The following is a 17,621-nucleotide window of genomic DNA, read 5'->3' on the forward strand; positions in this document are numbered from 1 at the left end:
CAATAGCAGTCCACTGTCGCGGAAATTCAATAAAGACTGAGAACACGATCAGTATTAAATGAGAACTTTATTCTTGGCCAAGGAGAGACAACAGTACGAGTACAACAGTCGCAAAGTTCTCTCTGCTGATAATACATTCAACTGCTCCTTTGTAGACATTTCTCCCCCTCCCTCTCCTCTGAGGTCATAAAAGAGAGACTCTAATTGCATCGGGGGGTTACCCTCGTAAATATCTGCTTTACTCCCCTTCTACACTGTGGCTGGTACCAACATCTCAGGGACAGAGAGAAATGTCAAAATTCAAACATATATCAACCCATCAGGAGGCAGTCTCCTAAGTAGGACAAAGTTCATACAAAGCTAAACACAGAAATATAAATGTAGACTAAAGGTTACAAAGAATTTTTCCACTACACCACCCAACACCATGCCTACTTTAGCAGAATTTTCTTCCAAGACCAAATCCATGTCAGTATTTCAGATTTTGTGCTCCATTTTGAATTTACTACATGCTTGTCTTTAATGGTTTTTATTGTTCCTCAGTATTTCTGTAAGATTACCCTCATCATCAGTATGCATTTGAATAACAGTACAGCATTCTTCATTGATGTAATCACAAATACAATTAATCACAAATAGATAGTCTGCTAACAAACTGTCTATTAGGAACATATTTTGTCATAGGGGGAAGCAGCATGTAACTGTTGGCCAATCCCTTTCATTTCAGCAATGGTCCAATTAATTCACCTTTGCTGGTTGTACCATAAGTAGTTGACCTATCCTGTTTCATGCTATGTTTTATGAATTTACCACTGAGCCGACTACAGGGATCCAACCTGTTCCTTGGCCTGGACTGTATCCACTCCTTCCCTATCGCCAGATACTCATGTGGCTTGTGATTCCATGTGATGTATATTTTTCCCACCAGTCAGCTCCCAGACTTCTACTAGTCAAATGCTTTACAATTATCTAAGCCGACATCTGGCAAATTAAACCTCAGAAACACCTCTCTGCACAAAAACTTAGCTGTTGATTTATGATCTGGAAAAGTGGCAGCGCCCTGCTCAGCTGCGGCTGCTAAGGCTCCTGAGAATATTGGACAATTTACAGTAAATAAGGTATTTAGACTGGCTAGTTTAGCTGTGAATATTCAGTGTAATAATAGCAAACTAATTCAGTGTAATGATAGCAAACTAGCATACGATCTGCAGTTTATGCTAAAATTACGCACATCCTGCAAGTCAACGACAGTGGACACAACAACTCACACAGCCTCAGACTGCTACTCTAACCAGACCCAGCAGCCAATGAAGCAGCAGGAGATCCCACCAGCACTAGCCTCACCCGGAGTAGACGGAGGCGGTGTGATAGGAAGCAGAAGCGCGGGAGCCAGGGAGGGCTAACGGCTAAACTAAAGGCTAACCCTTGCAGAACACCACTAAACCCCTCCATTACGAATGACGCCATTACTATGGAGGGGCTAACAACATTCCGGTCGGACAAGAGCTGCCCGGGGTGGTGGTGGTGCATCTACAGTAACAACAGCTGTTGTAATAATGCCACGGTGGTCTCAAGTCATTGCTCTCCGGAAATTGAGTTTTTGACCATATCTCCCCAGGGAATTTACCACCATCATCTTCACTGCTGTTTAATAATAAATGTCACCAGACATTTCAGATACTCGTGTACTAAGTGTACCTTCTTGAATTTTCTCACTGAAAATATGATATTACTTATTTTAAAATGGCACTTGACATTAAATTCAATTAGTACCCATTTATCAAAGTATCTGACCCATTTAAGCCTATACCACTAAACATCAGTTACTGTACTCTGGACCCCAATCAGATCAACTCTCAAATGTAACAGAATTCATATCGGCCTCAGTACTTTTAGTCTGTTACCAGTCTCTTTGTTCTCTTGGAATTGTCTCACATTCACAGTCCATACAATTTCACCACTCTACTTTTCAGAGTCTATTTTCCCGGAGCTAGAGAAATATTTGTGTAATTTGAGTTCAACCCATTATCTCAATGTCTGGTGATGCCCACGGTCGCCACATGACTGGTGGGTTGCAGGTTGGTGACATACTCAGGATGTGCAGGCTCTCTGCACTCGCTTCATTCCATGTTGGCTCACCGAAGGCGTTGTAGGTCAGCATTTGGGGACCGTGCCCGTGTCGCTGTGAGTAGCTGGTCGCTGGTGGAGGGTTAAGATAACCTTCCTCTGATGACTCTTTTTGACTTCCCCAGGCTCTGCAGTGTCGTCCTTACCATCTCTGTTGTCAGTCTCTGCATCCTCTTGAACAGCTGTCGCATCTTCCAGATCAGGGGCGTCATGTCCAAAGCTTGCGTACGCACAAAAAAATGGTGTACATCCTTTTCCACGCTCACGTTTAGATGTATCAAACGTGAAATTATCGTAGAAATGTGTGTGCCCCACGCCAACTAGCTCATAGCTGTCATACGCACGTTTCTACAGCTGTTGTTCCTTTGGCGACACTTAGAGGTGAAGCTGGGAAACTGTTAATGTGAAAACAAGAGACACACTTATGAACAATTATCACACCCAGGTGATTGCAATTATATGGGTGGATATAAAAACATGCGCAATGTGATGAAGAAAATGGTATTAACAAAGGCAGCGTTAGCGTTGTTAGAGGACCTTGCAAATGGTGCAATCCGACGTGAGCGAGTATTTAAGGAACGCAAGGATTTACTTGCAAACCATGATAATTGGCTCATAAACTGATTTCGGTTACCAAGGCCAGTGTTACTGGAGTTGTAACGGCAAGGAGCCAGGGGTTGTCTGTGTCCACACAGGTGCTGACCACGCTGGGGTTCCTGGCAACAGGGGCACTCCAGCGGGAGCTGGCCGATCGGTCAGGAGTGTGCCAGTCAACCCTGAGCCGAGCCATGCCAGCTGTGTGGTACGGAATCATCCGAATGTCTTCCTGGTACATCAGATTCCCATACAATGCTGTTGAACAGACCAGCATTAAAGTGCAGTTTGCAGCGAGAGCCGGTTTCCCTAATGTAATCGGAGCTATTGACTGCACACACATTGCTATAAAAGCGCCATCACAGGATGAATTTGTTTATGTTAGTAGGAAACATTTTCATTCCATCAATGTTCAAATCATATGTGATGCGCAAATGAAGCTAATTAACATCGTGGCAAGGTGGCCTGGTTCAACGCACGACTCATTCATTGTGACTAACAGCATGGTTGGGAACAGGCTGGAGGCTGGCACGGTGCGTGATGGGTGGCTCATGGCTGAGTAAATAGTTTATTTGTTTAATTGTCCTGTATGTAACGCTGGTTTACATACGGGACAATTAAACGAATAAACTCTTTACTTATATCATTTAATATCATGTTTTTGGTTTTCTTTATTTTCTGCTGGTGAAATTAGAGCTGCAGAGCTTTCTAACAAGCCCCTGATTGTCTCCCTGTGTTCAGTATTCTTGTCAGTAAAAGCGGTGTGCACTGATCCCACAGCATTTACAGCCTCACACACACACTACCACTCATGTCTTTTTTTGGGTCATATTTATCCCTGTTAACCGGGTACCAAATAGAATCTCCACCTCATTCACTGGAATCTGTAGCTCAGACTCTGGACAAAGAGGTGAATCTCAGGTCCAGGGCCTATTTAAATAGATTTGCATATGTAAATGAGCTTGTGGACAGGGAGGAGTTGCATGTGCGCTCAATTCCACGTTGATTGGGATGTACAAAAGAAAGGTGTTTGGATCCATGCCCAGTGTTAATTTTGTCACCCATTTTTCAATTTAGTCTTAGTCTTAGTCTTGTGTCAAAGTTCATTCTTAGTCTTAGTCACTTTTAGTCTTTCACAAATCATTTTTGGAGTCATATTTTAGTCGACTAAAAGTCTCAAAATTTTAGTCTAGTTTTAGTCAAACGTGAACACAGGGTATTTTAGTCTCGTTTTAGTCAAAACATTTAAGTCTTCTTCTATTTATTTCAGGAATATTTTTTTGTTTATTAATTCCAGTTCACTTGTGTTCCACAGCTAACATATTGAGTAAATGTCTTGACTAAATTGAATTGAATGAATTCATCTTCAATGCAACTTTGCTAAGTGTCTTGTCTGTTGTTTCAATACACACTTAATATGCACTTGATTTAATTTTTTAATCTACTAATAGCAAGTAGACCCTATTATGACATGTTCTGTCATCTTCTACATGCAATTGTTAAATAAATTGATTTTATGCCAGTTGCATCTACTAAAATGTTCAAATTAAGATGAGTCCATCACTGTTAGTGTTTAGACTCACTCTTGACTGTTATGCCATATGCACACATTTTAATAACATCGCACTGCAAATGGGTTGGGGCTCTATAAAGCTGTCAATCAAAACGAGCCGGGCTGGGCTCAGGTCGAATTCTGTCGGGCCTAGGCGGGGTCGGGCCTGACTTCTAAGGCCCGTTTCATGCTCTAGATTGCGCTGTCCGTACACCGTGTTTCTCCTGCATGCTGTTTGTTTTCAAGCCACAGGTGCGAGAGCAGCCAGAGGATCTCAAACGTGTGGCCATGACGTTGCCTACAGTAAAAGAAGTGCTGGCACAAACACATGACAGCAGGACTGGACTTTCTAGACGAAAACAAGGAGGACGTTTTTGTTTATTTTTATTTCTTGCATGACATTTTCGGCTCATTTCTATTTGGCACATTTTTCGTCAGTGTTTTTAGAACATTGTGTTGTCTCGTCATCGTCTTGTCTTCGTCAAGGGAAAAAGGCTTGTTGGCGAACATATTTCGTCTCATCTCGTCTGACGAAATTAACACTGTCCATGCCTGCGCACACTTTGATACATCTGAATATTTTTGTGCATACAACAGTTTCTGGGTTTTGGCGTACGCCAAGTTTCACGTGAAAATCCATGCAAGTATTCCTACATGAGGCCCCTGGTGTTCTGTCTTGCATTGTCAGAGCTGGTGCAAATGGCTCTGCCTCTGGATTCAAGTCTGCAGCTCCCTGACATACTTCTGGGTCGTGTGGGAAACGACACACCAGCTCAACTTGATCACTGCTTTCGCTGTCTGAGTCTTCAACTGCTTCGTTGATTTTCTAAGGGCAGACTGTCACTTGGGAGTAGGAGGTTCCTGTGCAACACACGACTCTTACCTCCTCCCTCTGGTGCTACTTCATACTGTCACTGCTCCTTCTCTTCACCACCACATGCACTTTACTTTCCCAATAGGACCGCAGTTTACCAGGGCTGCCCCTCTTTGATAAGTTACGCACAAGCACCACTAGGTTGCAGTTCGGCGCCATGTACTCTTTTGTCATACCCTTTCTTACCTCGTAGAGCTTCTTGGGCTGCTGTTTTGGATGCGATCTCATAGGCTTGTCGCATTCGGTTTTGCCAGTTCTGTACTTATTCAGTGTAAGTCTCTTTTGCCTCTCTGGGCTGTAGGTTGAATAGCAGGTCCACTGGCAAGCGAGGTGACCTTCCGTAGAGAAAGTAGTAGGGAGAGAAACCTGTGACCCCATTGCGGGTGCAGTTGTACGTGTGCACCATTTTTGTCAATGAGCTCTTCCAGTCAGCCTTCTGTTCACTTGTGAGGGTGCGGAGCATAAGATTGTCCTATTGAACCGTTCACACTTCCCGTTGCCTTGGGGGTGGTAACATGTTGTGTGGGACGTCCACACGTCACAGCCCTTCTGTAGTTGGTCCATCAGCTGGTTGTCAAACTCTCTCCCCATGTCGTGGTGAATTCTCTCTGGAAATCCGATGCGCAGTGCAAAGTCATTGAATAGTGACTTGTTTTTCGTGGCGTAGGCTTGGGCAAAACCAGTGAAATGATCAATAACAATTAGAATGTACTCAAACCCCTGTTTGCATGTCTCTAAGTGTAAAAAGTTAATACATACTAGCTCACCTGGGCGTGTTGTGACATTGGTTGTCATGGGAGCTCTGGTTGCTTTGTGAGGTCGCTTTGCCTTGATACACTCACACTCTTGGGTGACAAAGTGTTCTATGTCAGAGTACATACGGACCCAATAGAGTCTGTCTTGGATCAGGTTCAAAGTCCTCTCGACCCTGAGATGTCCCATTTCTCTGTGAATCTTGTGGAACACTGTTTGATAATGCTCTCTTGGGAGGACAAGCTGTTGTTTATCTCCTGCTTTCCTATAGAGAATTACATCCTCAGTGACATACAGCTTTGTCCACTGTCTCATTAATATTCTGACGTCCGCCGGTTCTGCTTTAAGAGCTCTCCTGCACGGGTGCTGAGTGTCTCTCTTGTAATGCAGGACTTGGCCTACGACAGGGTCTCTTTCCTGACTGTCTCGTATCTGTTCTGGTGTCAGGGACTTGGTTCTAGGGTGTGCATCTCTCACTAAATCTAGTGTCTCTATGGGGACTGTTGCTACCCAGACCGGGGGGTTGTCTCCCTGCACACTGACTCCCTGCACTCCTGCACTGAACACTTCCTGACCCACCTCCTCTGTACACTGTGTCATGAACGCATTTATGTCTAATGGCATGCGGGATAGACCATCCGCATCTGGGTTACTCTTACCTACCTATACTAGATGGAAAAGTCAAACTCAGACAGCTCACCCACCCACCTATGACCTGTAGCATTAAGCTTAGCTGTTTTAGTGCTAAAAACTCTAATTTCCCTGAGTGCATGTGATAGTTTTTTTTCAGGTGGCGTTAGAGTTCTGAAGCCATAGCCTATAACTACCATCTTGCCGTTCTGTCTCGGATACAGTACTGCTCCCAATCCCTCCTGAGATGCATCTGTGTGGAGGACGAATGGTTAGGTCATTTCTGGGTACCCCAGAATGGAAGGCTCTATCAGCTTGTCTATGAGAGAGTTCAATGTCTTTTGGTGGTTCTGTGTCCACTGTAAAGGAGTGTTAGGTGGGAGGTTACCTTTCTTCCTGGTGGTGGCCCTGACCTACTCTCTGTTCATTTGATCAGGTGCTATCAAGAGAAGCTGGTAGAGAGGCTGTGCTATTCTGGAGAAGTTTGGGATGTATGTTCGGTAGTATGAGAGGAATCCCATCAGCCTTCTAAGCTCTCTCACTGTTGTAGGCACTTTCTCTTTTAAGGCTTGGATTGGGGCAATTTCTGATGGGTCCATAGTGTAGCCTTCTCTAGACACCAACCATCCCAGGAATCTCAACTTCCTCTTCAACACCCCACACTTTCGGGGGCTTAGTTTAACCCCGTGCTCCTGATATCTCTGCAACACAGTTCTCAGGTGCTCGATGTGGTCCTCCAAGCTTGGGCTATGAACCAGATTGTCATCCAGATACGGTTGACACATGACGTCTCTCAAGCCACGCAAACAGTCTTCCATGTTCGTCTGGAATTCTGCGGGCGCCGCACTCTCGTTTTAAGGATAACCCCATAAAACCCTAAACCCAACCTCTTACCTTAACAGAACACCCAGAAAATTATCACCACACTCTGAACTAAATGAAATGTACATTAAATATCTTAATAATAATAACAATAATAATAAAGGTATGTTACCCCACTGATGGCTCTGTATGCCACACCAACACCAAAGAGACTCTGAGTGTGCTCTACTGCTCCATCAGTGACTTGCAAACTACACATCTAGAGGGTGTTTTGTTGGTGGGGTCTTTAATCAGACCAACATGAAGACAGTTCTCCCCGATTTCCATCAGCATGTGGACTTTGCAACCAGAGGCCCAAACACACTAGACCGAGCCTACACAAACATTAAGGCTACATTCAAGTCAGCCCTCCGCCCCCACCTTGGCTTATCAGACCATCTCTTTGTAATGCTAGTCCCTGCATACAGGCCCCTGCTCACCAGAGGAAAACCCACTGTGAAGCAGGTGAGGGGCTGGCCTGAGGGATCTGTGTCAGCATTACAGTACTGTTTTGAGTGCACAGACTGCGGCTCGCTTAGCTGTGGCAGACCTGCTTCAAAATTGTCTAGTTCGGTGCTGTAATAAGCCAATGGTGGTTTACTTGTTAGTGTGTCCTGTATCAAAATACCATAGGCATACCCTCCTTTTTCCACAACATATAAAAGAAACATTTTAGTATAGTCAGGGTTCCCCAGTGCTGGAGCAAACCATAAGTCCTCCTTCAGCTCTTACTGCACCTTCTGCTTCCTCAGTCCACTGTAACTGAGCTGAACTTTTTGCTTGTCCTATTGCCTTAGTAAGAGCTCGCAATGGGGCTGCTTTGATATTGTAATCACAAATCCAAGGCTGGCTATAGTCCGCAATCCTGAAGAAAAGATAACATGTGGCCTATTTTTTGCAGTTTAGGGGCCTTCATTATGGCCTCAACCTGTAATGGAGCTATGAATCTTTATTTCCACACAATTGTCTCCCAACGCAAAGTGATGTTGTGGGTCTGGATGTAATATAACACTACAGTACACTGAACATAAAACAATTACCATTTAGTGTCTGAGAGCAACGTATGAGGGTCTGGGACAACAGGTGTTTCTGCACTTATGAACCAGTCTGTAAGCATTCGAATGTGGCTTTTCTGATATTGTTTTCTTAGTTCAGTCCAAATGGCATTACACCAGCCATTAAACCCCACATGTTCATAAAAGCTACAGATTTTACATTTATACATGAGTTTTGTTCATGGGCAGCTGTGTCTCAGGAGGTGGAGCAGGTCGTCCACTAATCAGATGATTGGCGGTTCCATCCCCAGCTCCTCCAGTCTGCATGTCGAAGTGTCCTTGGGCAAGATACTGAACCCCAAATTGCTCCCGAAGGCTGCGCCATCAGTGTGCGAATGTGTGTCAATGGTTAGCTCCTAAAACTGATGAGCAGTTGGCACCTTGCATGACATCACTGTATGAATGTGTGTGAAGTGTAAACGTGCTTTGAGTGTTCAGCAGACTAGAAAGGCGCTATATAGGTACAGTCCATCATTTGTTTTGTTTTTAAAATTAGACCATTGTCTTCTCTCTTTACTCTAGCCATGGTGTCCACTCCTGACAATAAATCCACACGTCCAGTCAGTGCCCCCATTATGTCACCGGTGTCTCCTGGGGAGGCAACTTCACTGTCACCACTGCTACCCACCCTGCATCGTTCTGACCACCATGACAGCTCCACACACAGAGGCCATCACTCTGCTGACAGGAAGGCAGACATAAAGGCAGAGAGCCACCCAGCTGATTACACTAAGAGCCACAGTCCCAGACCCCTGGCGTCCACTCCGGAAATCAAGGTAGAATCAACATTAAAAGGGATTTTTTAAATTATTATTATTATTTCATTGATACCAAAAAGGAAACTTATCCTCTGCTTTAAACGCATCCAAAGGAACAGTGGATCCACTGTCTAGAGACAGGAGAACTATCTTAACATACATGTTTTTAATGGTGGAGGAAGTCCACAGAGAGAGAGACTGCAGTCGAGAACAGTGTCAACTACTGAGCCACTGTGCCCAAGGAGGTTAAGAGCACCTATAATCAGAGACCATAGAAAAGAACTTATGAATAAAAAAATAGTGTTTTTTTGGTAAACTGTCCCACTAGACAAATTAGCAATTTAGTTGCACTGAAGTAGAGTAACTGACCCCAATAGAGTGACTACATTAGTCCTTGAATTCCTGACCTCAAGTTTAAATAATGTCACAGTACTTAGGAGCTCAGAGCTAGTGACTCAAAAGTATGCATACAAATTGTGAGATGAAATCTACTGTATCCAATAAGTTAAATAAGGAGTAATACAATTGTAAAGAGAGCAAATAAATCAAAATGCAGCTAGAAGGAAATGAATGTGCTTTTGTGTAACATGAAGCCATTGTCTACCAACAGGACATTGTTTCATTTCATTTGAACGATTTGAACTGCACGTACTATCTTTTTAGTTATATATATATTGTCTTTACTTTTGTTAAAAAAAATGCTGGTTGTTTAAATTTTTTTACATGGACGTTATGTAGGTTACCACACAAATAATTCTGTTCATTTTAGCCAGTATTGACAAAAAGAAAAATTTATATACTCTGGTGGAATTTTGTGGAAGGTCTATAACCCTGGTTGTGCTTAGAACTGATTTTGATGTGTGAGCTTTGTCTGTGCTACCAGACAGTGGCAAGGAGAGAGAGGAAGCACTCACCCTCTGTGACCACTACCTATTGGGAAAGAGAGAAAAAGAGCCAGGTTTGTTTGCTTGATGCATGATCAGACTGAACCAGTGCTGGAACCAGTTGAATAATTGCAGGATTCTAAAGATATGCATGTATAATGTCTGTAACAAGGAGAAAATAAACAAACAAAATAAGATAAACCACATTAGGAAAATGAATAATGTATGATAACTACCATAAATTCTGAAATGGTAGCTTTATTTGAGGCCTTATCCATAAGACATAGGCTATTATTCCTAAAATTCCACGTTTATAAAATATTTTATTCACTAATATATCATAGTTAAGAACTTTCCCTGTTTCCTGATTTTTCCATGTTTACCTGCTGATAAATTCAGTATAATGTACTGCACATTTTAATCGCAGTAACTCCACGGTTCTATTTTATTTCTATTTTTTTCTCCAGGTTTTATTTTATTGCTGTTTTTCACATGAAAAGCATTCTAGTCACTAGAATGGGACAAATTATGCATAATATAGATAAAATCCTCTATTGCGGTAAATATAGTTGTATATCATAATATTAATACATATTGTGATGCAATACATCTTACTGAAATGTGAGTTCTGAATGTTGATGACAAATCAAAGAGCACTGTAAAATAAGAATGTAATATTGCCAAAAATGTTATTGATGAGCAATATTGCAAAAATGCCTTTACACAACCACAGATGTTGAGAGGTTTTTTTAAAATATTGTTTACATGATAAGGTTGTACAGCTCATAGTGTCAGTGTCAGAGGAAGTACTATGTCACACTAAAGTCTTTTAAGCATTTTACCGTATTACAAATGTTTTTGAGTTAAACAGAAACCTGAACATAACATAACTATGTCTTTCCTCTGATGAGAGAACAGCACTCTCCTCAGGACAAAACAAAGATGGAGATGCGAGTGAAGAAGGTTAGCATGCTCCTGAGCCAGTATTCCTGCAAACTCATTGTCCCTATCTTTGCATGAGTTACACATGAAAAGACTTTTAATTTGCTTTAATCTCTTGGTTGTTTTATGATTTCTGGCTGCTTGTCTTTCTGTAAAGGTTGGTACATTTCCTATTAGCCATATAGGAACTAGTTCTTGGAGCAAGGAGAAATCAATCCATTAAGCAAGTTATTCAGTCATAGTCCATATTCCTACAAAAAGTGTTTTTCTTGTATAAAACCTTCTCCCTCTCCAGTCATAAATATGTGGATATAGTGGTTTACAAAATAACATTTGTAAGAGAGAGGACACATGTTACACATGTTTATTTCTGTTAAGGAAAAGAATCACTCCCTCCAGGATTTTTCTTCAGGATTCCAGGATTATTGTGACCAAAATAATGCTTTATTTTGCAGTGGCTTCGTTTAAGAGTGAAGCAACTTGCATCTTTGTAGGGGCATAGTCAGGGTCATTATCAGAAAAAAAAATCACTATAATTATAATCATCATAATCATAAAGGAAAAAAAAAGTTGCAGTATAGTGATCATCCAAGTCAAGAACCTTGAGCAAAAGTCATGTTGGGAGCAGACACAATATTATACAAAGTAAACATACAAGATGTTATGTGAGAATTAACAAATCTGGTAACAATATATTGGCAGATATTATTGACATAATGACATAAATAAATATGAAAAGAAACCCTAGTGATGGTGTATTTGGAGGTGGTGACTGAAAATATGCTAAAATTTAGTCTGCAACAACCTGGTCAGTTTTGCGGTCAGATGCATTTAAGTTGTACTCTGTACACTTAGGAGGAATATATTGTTTTTTTACCTAGGAATATATATTTTTGCAAATTCCTGAAGTGACAAGTAGACACACTGTGATACTCCTCCTGCTGTACACTGCACTAAAGCAGCCTTTGCATGCACGGCATGTGACTTGACTCACAGTAGATTGTGACTTCTCACACACGACTGTGCTTAATATGGTGTGCTTAATACCTCACCTGTCCTCCACTGAGCACTGGGAGCTGCAACCCCAGAGATTATTTATTGTTTTTATTTATCCGTGATTCATGTCATCGCCATGGCCAGTGCTGCTAATTGAATTTCAGTGCAAATCAAATATTAAAAAATGTTTAAATGAACTATGCATTATTTCCAACAAGCTCTTTCCTTTTCCTCATTTTCCACAGAAAAGAGCTAAGAAACTTGAGGGTGAAACTATTTATATCAGACATAGCAATTTAATGTTGGAGGTTTGTATCTTCATTCTTGAGATACGTGTTCAGCATTTGCATGGATGTTGTGTTGATTTTCTTTTTGCTTTGACACCTTTGTTTGTTATGTAATAACTTATTTATTTGTCTTCAGCTTAACCTTAAAGGCTTGGCATGCAGTATTTTCCTCTCCAATTCTCATGCAAGTAGCTTCACTTCACTTTGCATTGTCATTTCCTATTTGAATTTTTATTAAATACAGTACCAGGCAAGAAAAAATATTGAGTGAGTTCAAACAAGACTACAACACCTGGCAAAAAAATATGGAATCACCAGTCTTGGAGGATGCTCATTCAGTTGTTTAATTTTGTAGAAAAAAAGCAGATCACAGACATGACACAAAACTAAAATCACTTCAATAGCAACTTTCTGGCTTTAAGAAACACCAAAAGAAATCAAGAAAAAAATCATGGTAGTTAGTAACAGTTACAGGGCAAAATTATGGAATCACTCAATTCCGAGGAAAAAATTATGGAATCAGCCTGTAAATTTTCTTTACCAAAACTAACACCTGCATCAGATTAGATCTTCTCATTAGTCTGCAGTTAAAAAGAAGCGATCACACATTGGAGAGCTGTTGCACCAAGTGGATTGACATGAATCATGGCTCCAACACGAGAGATGTCAATTGAAACAAAGGAGAGGATTATCAAACTCCTTAAAGAGGGTAAATCATCACGCAATGTTGCAAAAGATGTTGGTTGTTCACAGTCAGCTGTGTCTAAAATCTGGACTAAGTACAAACAACATGGGAAGGTTGTTCAAGGCAAGCATACTGGTAGACCAAGGAAGACATCAAAGCGTCAAGACAGAAAACTTAAGGCAATATGTCTTGAAAACAGAAAATGCCAAGCAAAACAAATGAGGAACAAATGGGAGGAAACTGGAGTCAACATCTGTGACCGAACTGTAAGAAATCGCCTAAAGGAAATGGGATTTACATACAGAAAAGCTAAACGAAAGCCATCATTAACACCTAAACAGAAAAAAACAAGCTTACAATGGGCTAAGGAAAAGCAATTGTGGACTGTGGATGATTGAATGAAAGTCATATTCAGTGATGAATCGTGAATCTGCATTGGGCAAGGTGATGATGCTGGAGCTTTTGTTTGGTGGTGTTCCAATGAGATTTATGAAGACGACTGCCTGAAGAAAACATGCGATTTTCCACAGTCATTAATGATATAGGACTGCATGTCAGGTAAAGGCACTGGGGAGATGGCTGTCATTACATCTTCAAGAAATACATGTTCATGTTGACATTTTGGACACTTTTCTTATCCCATCAATTGAAAGGATGTTTGGGGGTGATGACATCATTTTTCAAGACGATAATGCATCTTGCCATAGAGCAAAAACTGTGAAAACATTCCTTGAAGAAAGACACATAAGGTCAATGTCATGGCCTGCAAATAGTCCGGATCTCAATCCAATTGAAAATCTGTGGTGGAAGTTGAAGAAAATGGTCCATGACAAGGCTCCAACCTGCAAAGCTGATCCGGCAACAGCAATCAGAGAAAGTTGGAGCCAGATTGATGAAGAGTACTGTTTGCCACTCATTCCATGCCTCAGTCCATGCCTCAGAGACTGCAAGCTGTTATAAAAGCCAGAGGTGGTGCAACAAAGTACTAGTGGTGTGTTGAAATGTTCTTTTGTTTGTTTGTTTTGCATGATTCCATTGTTTTCCCTCTGCTTGGTCTAAAAAAGTAACTGTTACTGACTACCACAATTTTTTTTCATTTCTTTTTGTGTTTCTTAAAACCAGAAAGTTGCCATTTGAAATTACTAGCTTTGTGTCATGTCTGTGATCTGCTTTTTTTCTACAAAATTAAACAACTGAATTCCATAATTGCATGAGGACGTCTAGCCTCTTTCCATTTCATTAACATACAACATACTATAGACCTAACTCTCTGACAATGCTCATGCTGTATTTAATGTCTGTCTGTGATTCTGACCTTCTGTTGCCCCAATTACTGTGTGAGAGAGGGATGACATGTTACATTACTACAACATGGAAATGTTAATATTGGTGAATTTCCCTTCTTAAAGCTGCATTGATTAATGTATTTTATGTTGTCAGTAATCAAAAGATTACATGTAGTGTAAAAGGGGTTAGCCTCAAGCTTATAGTTGTGTTTCGTACCCAGAAATTATTTGGTTTCTGGGTGCAACCTTAGCCTGCTACTAATGTAACATGTGAAATCCCTCTTCAGGTGTCTTTACTGTATGTGTTTGCTTCTCTGATTCAGCCTTCCACAGAAGTAAAGCATTGCATTTATTGATTAGTCTACTTGTTGGCCACTATCACACTGACATTTACATGGCTGTATATGGATAAAACAGTTGGACATTTTGGGATAGCTTGTTAAACATAAAATCCTGAAGAACAGATCAGTTTCATCTCTTTAGCTGTGATTAGTTTTGAGTTCTGCCCTAGCCCTGCTTCCACACAACTATTTGATCATGACCAATCATAAAAATGCATTCATGGTTATAATTACATGAGTAAGAAATTCTGAATGATGTAGAAGACTATCCATAGATGAAATAACAACTCTGATAAAACAAAAAATACATTTTTTTCAGTATTCAGTGTATGGTGTACCCCTCCTTTTCCTTTGTATGCTTCCTTTGTCCTATCATTGCATCCAGCTGAGTTTGGATGTGCATATTATTGATCGTCGTTGCTTTGGTTCCATCAGACCTGCTCACCATATCCAGGGTTTCCAGAGAAACACGACACCTCTTATGTTACTTGTTGAGTAAACATCTCCTTGTGCTGGCATTAATGAAAGCCATAATCTGTGAGCCAGTTCTCATCAGGAGTCATCCTCTGCACATCTACTGCTTTAAGCTTTTGCCATGACACACACAAGGGTCATTTAGAAATTACTTTGAACTCCAAATCTCAGTGACTGCTGCTGGGCTAAAATGCTATGGATCACAAATCACGGAAGACTCCTAATGTAGTCTGATTTGTCTGAAAAATATTGTCTTCATGACCTCCCCATGCCATTGGTAATAGACAGCCTTGATCCAGGTGCATAATTTTGAAAATGCTAAACTGAATTAAAGAATAATTTACAACTTTTTCCTAATCTGGGTGTTAAATTAATTTTGGCTAATAGTATTCTTTCTTTATTCATATAAACATTTATTTTCTATATGGTAGTATGTTCCTTTAACTTTCATTTCTCTCTCTCTTTTTTTTATTTTCTATGAGTCTATTTCCTCTCCCATTATTATTCCTCTCTATCTATCTACCTATTTTGACTTTTACATTCTTGTTGAAGGACTTGGATAAGACCCAGACAGAGATCATGCGTCACCATACTAGCATCAGTGAGCTGAAGAGGAGTTTCATGGAGTCAGGACCTGAGCCTCGGCCTAGTGAGTGGGACAAGCGTCTTTCTACCAACTCGCCTTTCCGCACAGTGAACATCAACGGCCAGTTACAGCCAGCGGTGAGTCTATCAGCCTGTGCTTGAAGTACACTGTTCACTCTGAAGTAGACATAATTTCATCCACACTGTCAGACTATTCGTGTATTATACATATCTTTGTCTTCTGATGTTGCTATGCTAGCAGTCACCTCTGCTTCCTGACTCTTATTTGACACATGGTCAAATAAGTGATTCTTTCTGGAAAGTCAAACTATTCCTTTAAGTATACTTTTATTTTGTAAATAGTTGTAGCTTGAATAAAAACAGCTCAGTTAACCTGAACAAACTCTTGGTTTAAGCTTTGTATTCTAGCTAATTAATTAGTTGGCTATTCACTCCCAATTGTAGATTCAGCTATATTTTCAGAATATAAAACCACTTCAATTGGGACAGTGATTAAAGTAAACATTAAATCCAAGTCCAGCTTTTTAAAGTTTGTGTCTCTAGTGTTACCATGTTTGCTCAAATCCCTCCTAGGGTCATATGTTTGAAAATATTAAAATTGACACTTGTTGCTTTCAGTTAGTAAATTAGTTCTGCGGACTGAGATCCCGTGACTATAAAGAATTATAATCCCCGCTTTCTGACTGCTCTATGCATATTCCAGAACCCTAATTTAAAATGTTCCCCTGAATTGTGAGCTTAGTTTAGCGTACTGTTTGCAGAGTTTATTCATCTTTGCATGCATTCTTAGACAGAGTGCATGGTTTATCTATTTATTTATTTGTTCACTCGATTCAGTAATCTGTGCTCACATATTTTTCCCCCCATTTGCTTTAATAAAAGATAACTGCATGATGATTGTTCCTGATTGCCTTGCTTAATTTAAAAAGCCTTTAATAAATAATAAATTGTATATTGGTTTTGCCAGTCCATAACAGGAAGTTATTCTGGCATTTCTTCCTTTAAAATAAGCATTTAGAAGACTCTACACTGTCAAAATAACATTTTAGTTGCTGTTTATTTTTCTGATTCTTACCATGGAGCATAGACATTTTAATCGTCAGTATACTCCCCTTCCCCTGCTTCCTTTCACTACCTTCTGCTACTGCTGCAGTGTCAAAGGTGCAGTCTTATTAGACCACCTCACTGTGCACACTTCATCTTTTTACACAGAATAGAATCATACAGTGGCTATTTGTTGGCATAGTAACTTAGATAGTAATCATACTTATCATACTGATTAATGATTGGGTTTAAATTGGACTTTGACCACATTCCAAATTTTGGTCATTCTCGGAAAGAGATATACAAGATTTTGGCAGTTCCCAAAGCTGTTTGAGATCTTTAGGATGCTAAATATTTTGATGTAATTAGCCATGGCACATAGCCATGCTGTAGCTCCACAGCTCTAGCCTTCAGGCTCCTATTGACACCCTTAGATACTCCAAACCTCATGCAACGTAGCACATACATCGTTTTTTCCATTTACACAGGTGTAACGACAATGAAATAACACCATATTATGTAAAAACTTAACACAATGTATTTTCACATCGTCACGCAATAACATGCACATTTTCTGCTGCATATACAGCTTGAATGAGATGTGAATTAAATTTCCCACCATTTTGTAATAATTTATTGAATACATGGTTATTACAAAATAAGATGGACTTAAACAGTTGCAGTTGAACATTCAAGAAAGTATATTCAGAAGGTGTAAGGTTATATTTTTTTAAGGAGGATATGTCTATGAATATTTTCTTTCTTATATGAGTTTATAACATAGCAGCCACCGGCTTTGAGGCAAATAGAGTGAGAACAGACAGGTTTGTTTTGCGTGACAACTGACATGGATTCTTCATGATTAGTTTGCA

At 40.4% G+C, this 17,621-nt stretch overlaps 1 protein-coding gene across 7 annotated transcripts in view; it reads left to right on the forward strand.

Moving 5' to 3' along the window:
• The window catches only part of epb41a (erythrocyte membrane protein band 4.1a), a 273,926-nt gene that overhangs the window by 157,299 nt on the left and 99,006 nt on the right, over positions 1–17,621 (forward strand). For 3 of the 7 annotated variants that reach the window (XM_019264151.2, XM_019264152.2, XM_027282915.1), the window contains exons 12-16: positions 8,969–9,222; positions 10,088–10,162; positions 11,007–11,051; positions 12,272–12,334; positions 15,652–15,822. In XM_019264151.2, the coding sequence (XP_019119696.1) occupies positions 8,969–9,222; positions 10,088–10,162; positions 11,007–11,051; positions 12,272–12,334; positions 15,652–15,822 (608 nt within the window). The remainder of the gene's footprint in view (positions 1–8,968; positions 9,223–10,087; positions 10,163–11,006; positions 11,052–12,271; positions 12,335–15,651; positions 15,823–17,621) is intronic. The other 4 variants (XM_019264153.2, XM_027282914.1, XM_019264154.2 and 1 more) reach the window with 4 other exon arrangements.

The sequence above is a fragment of the Larimichthys crocea genome, chromosome X (genome assembly GCF_000972845.2).
Source record: "Larimichthys crocea isolate SSNF chromosome X, L_crocea_2.0, whole genome shotgun sequence".
NCBI classification, from domain to species: domain Eukaryota; kingdom Metazoa; phylum Chordata; class Actinopteri; family Sciaenidae; genus Larimichthys; species Larimichthys crocea.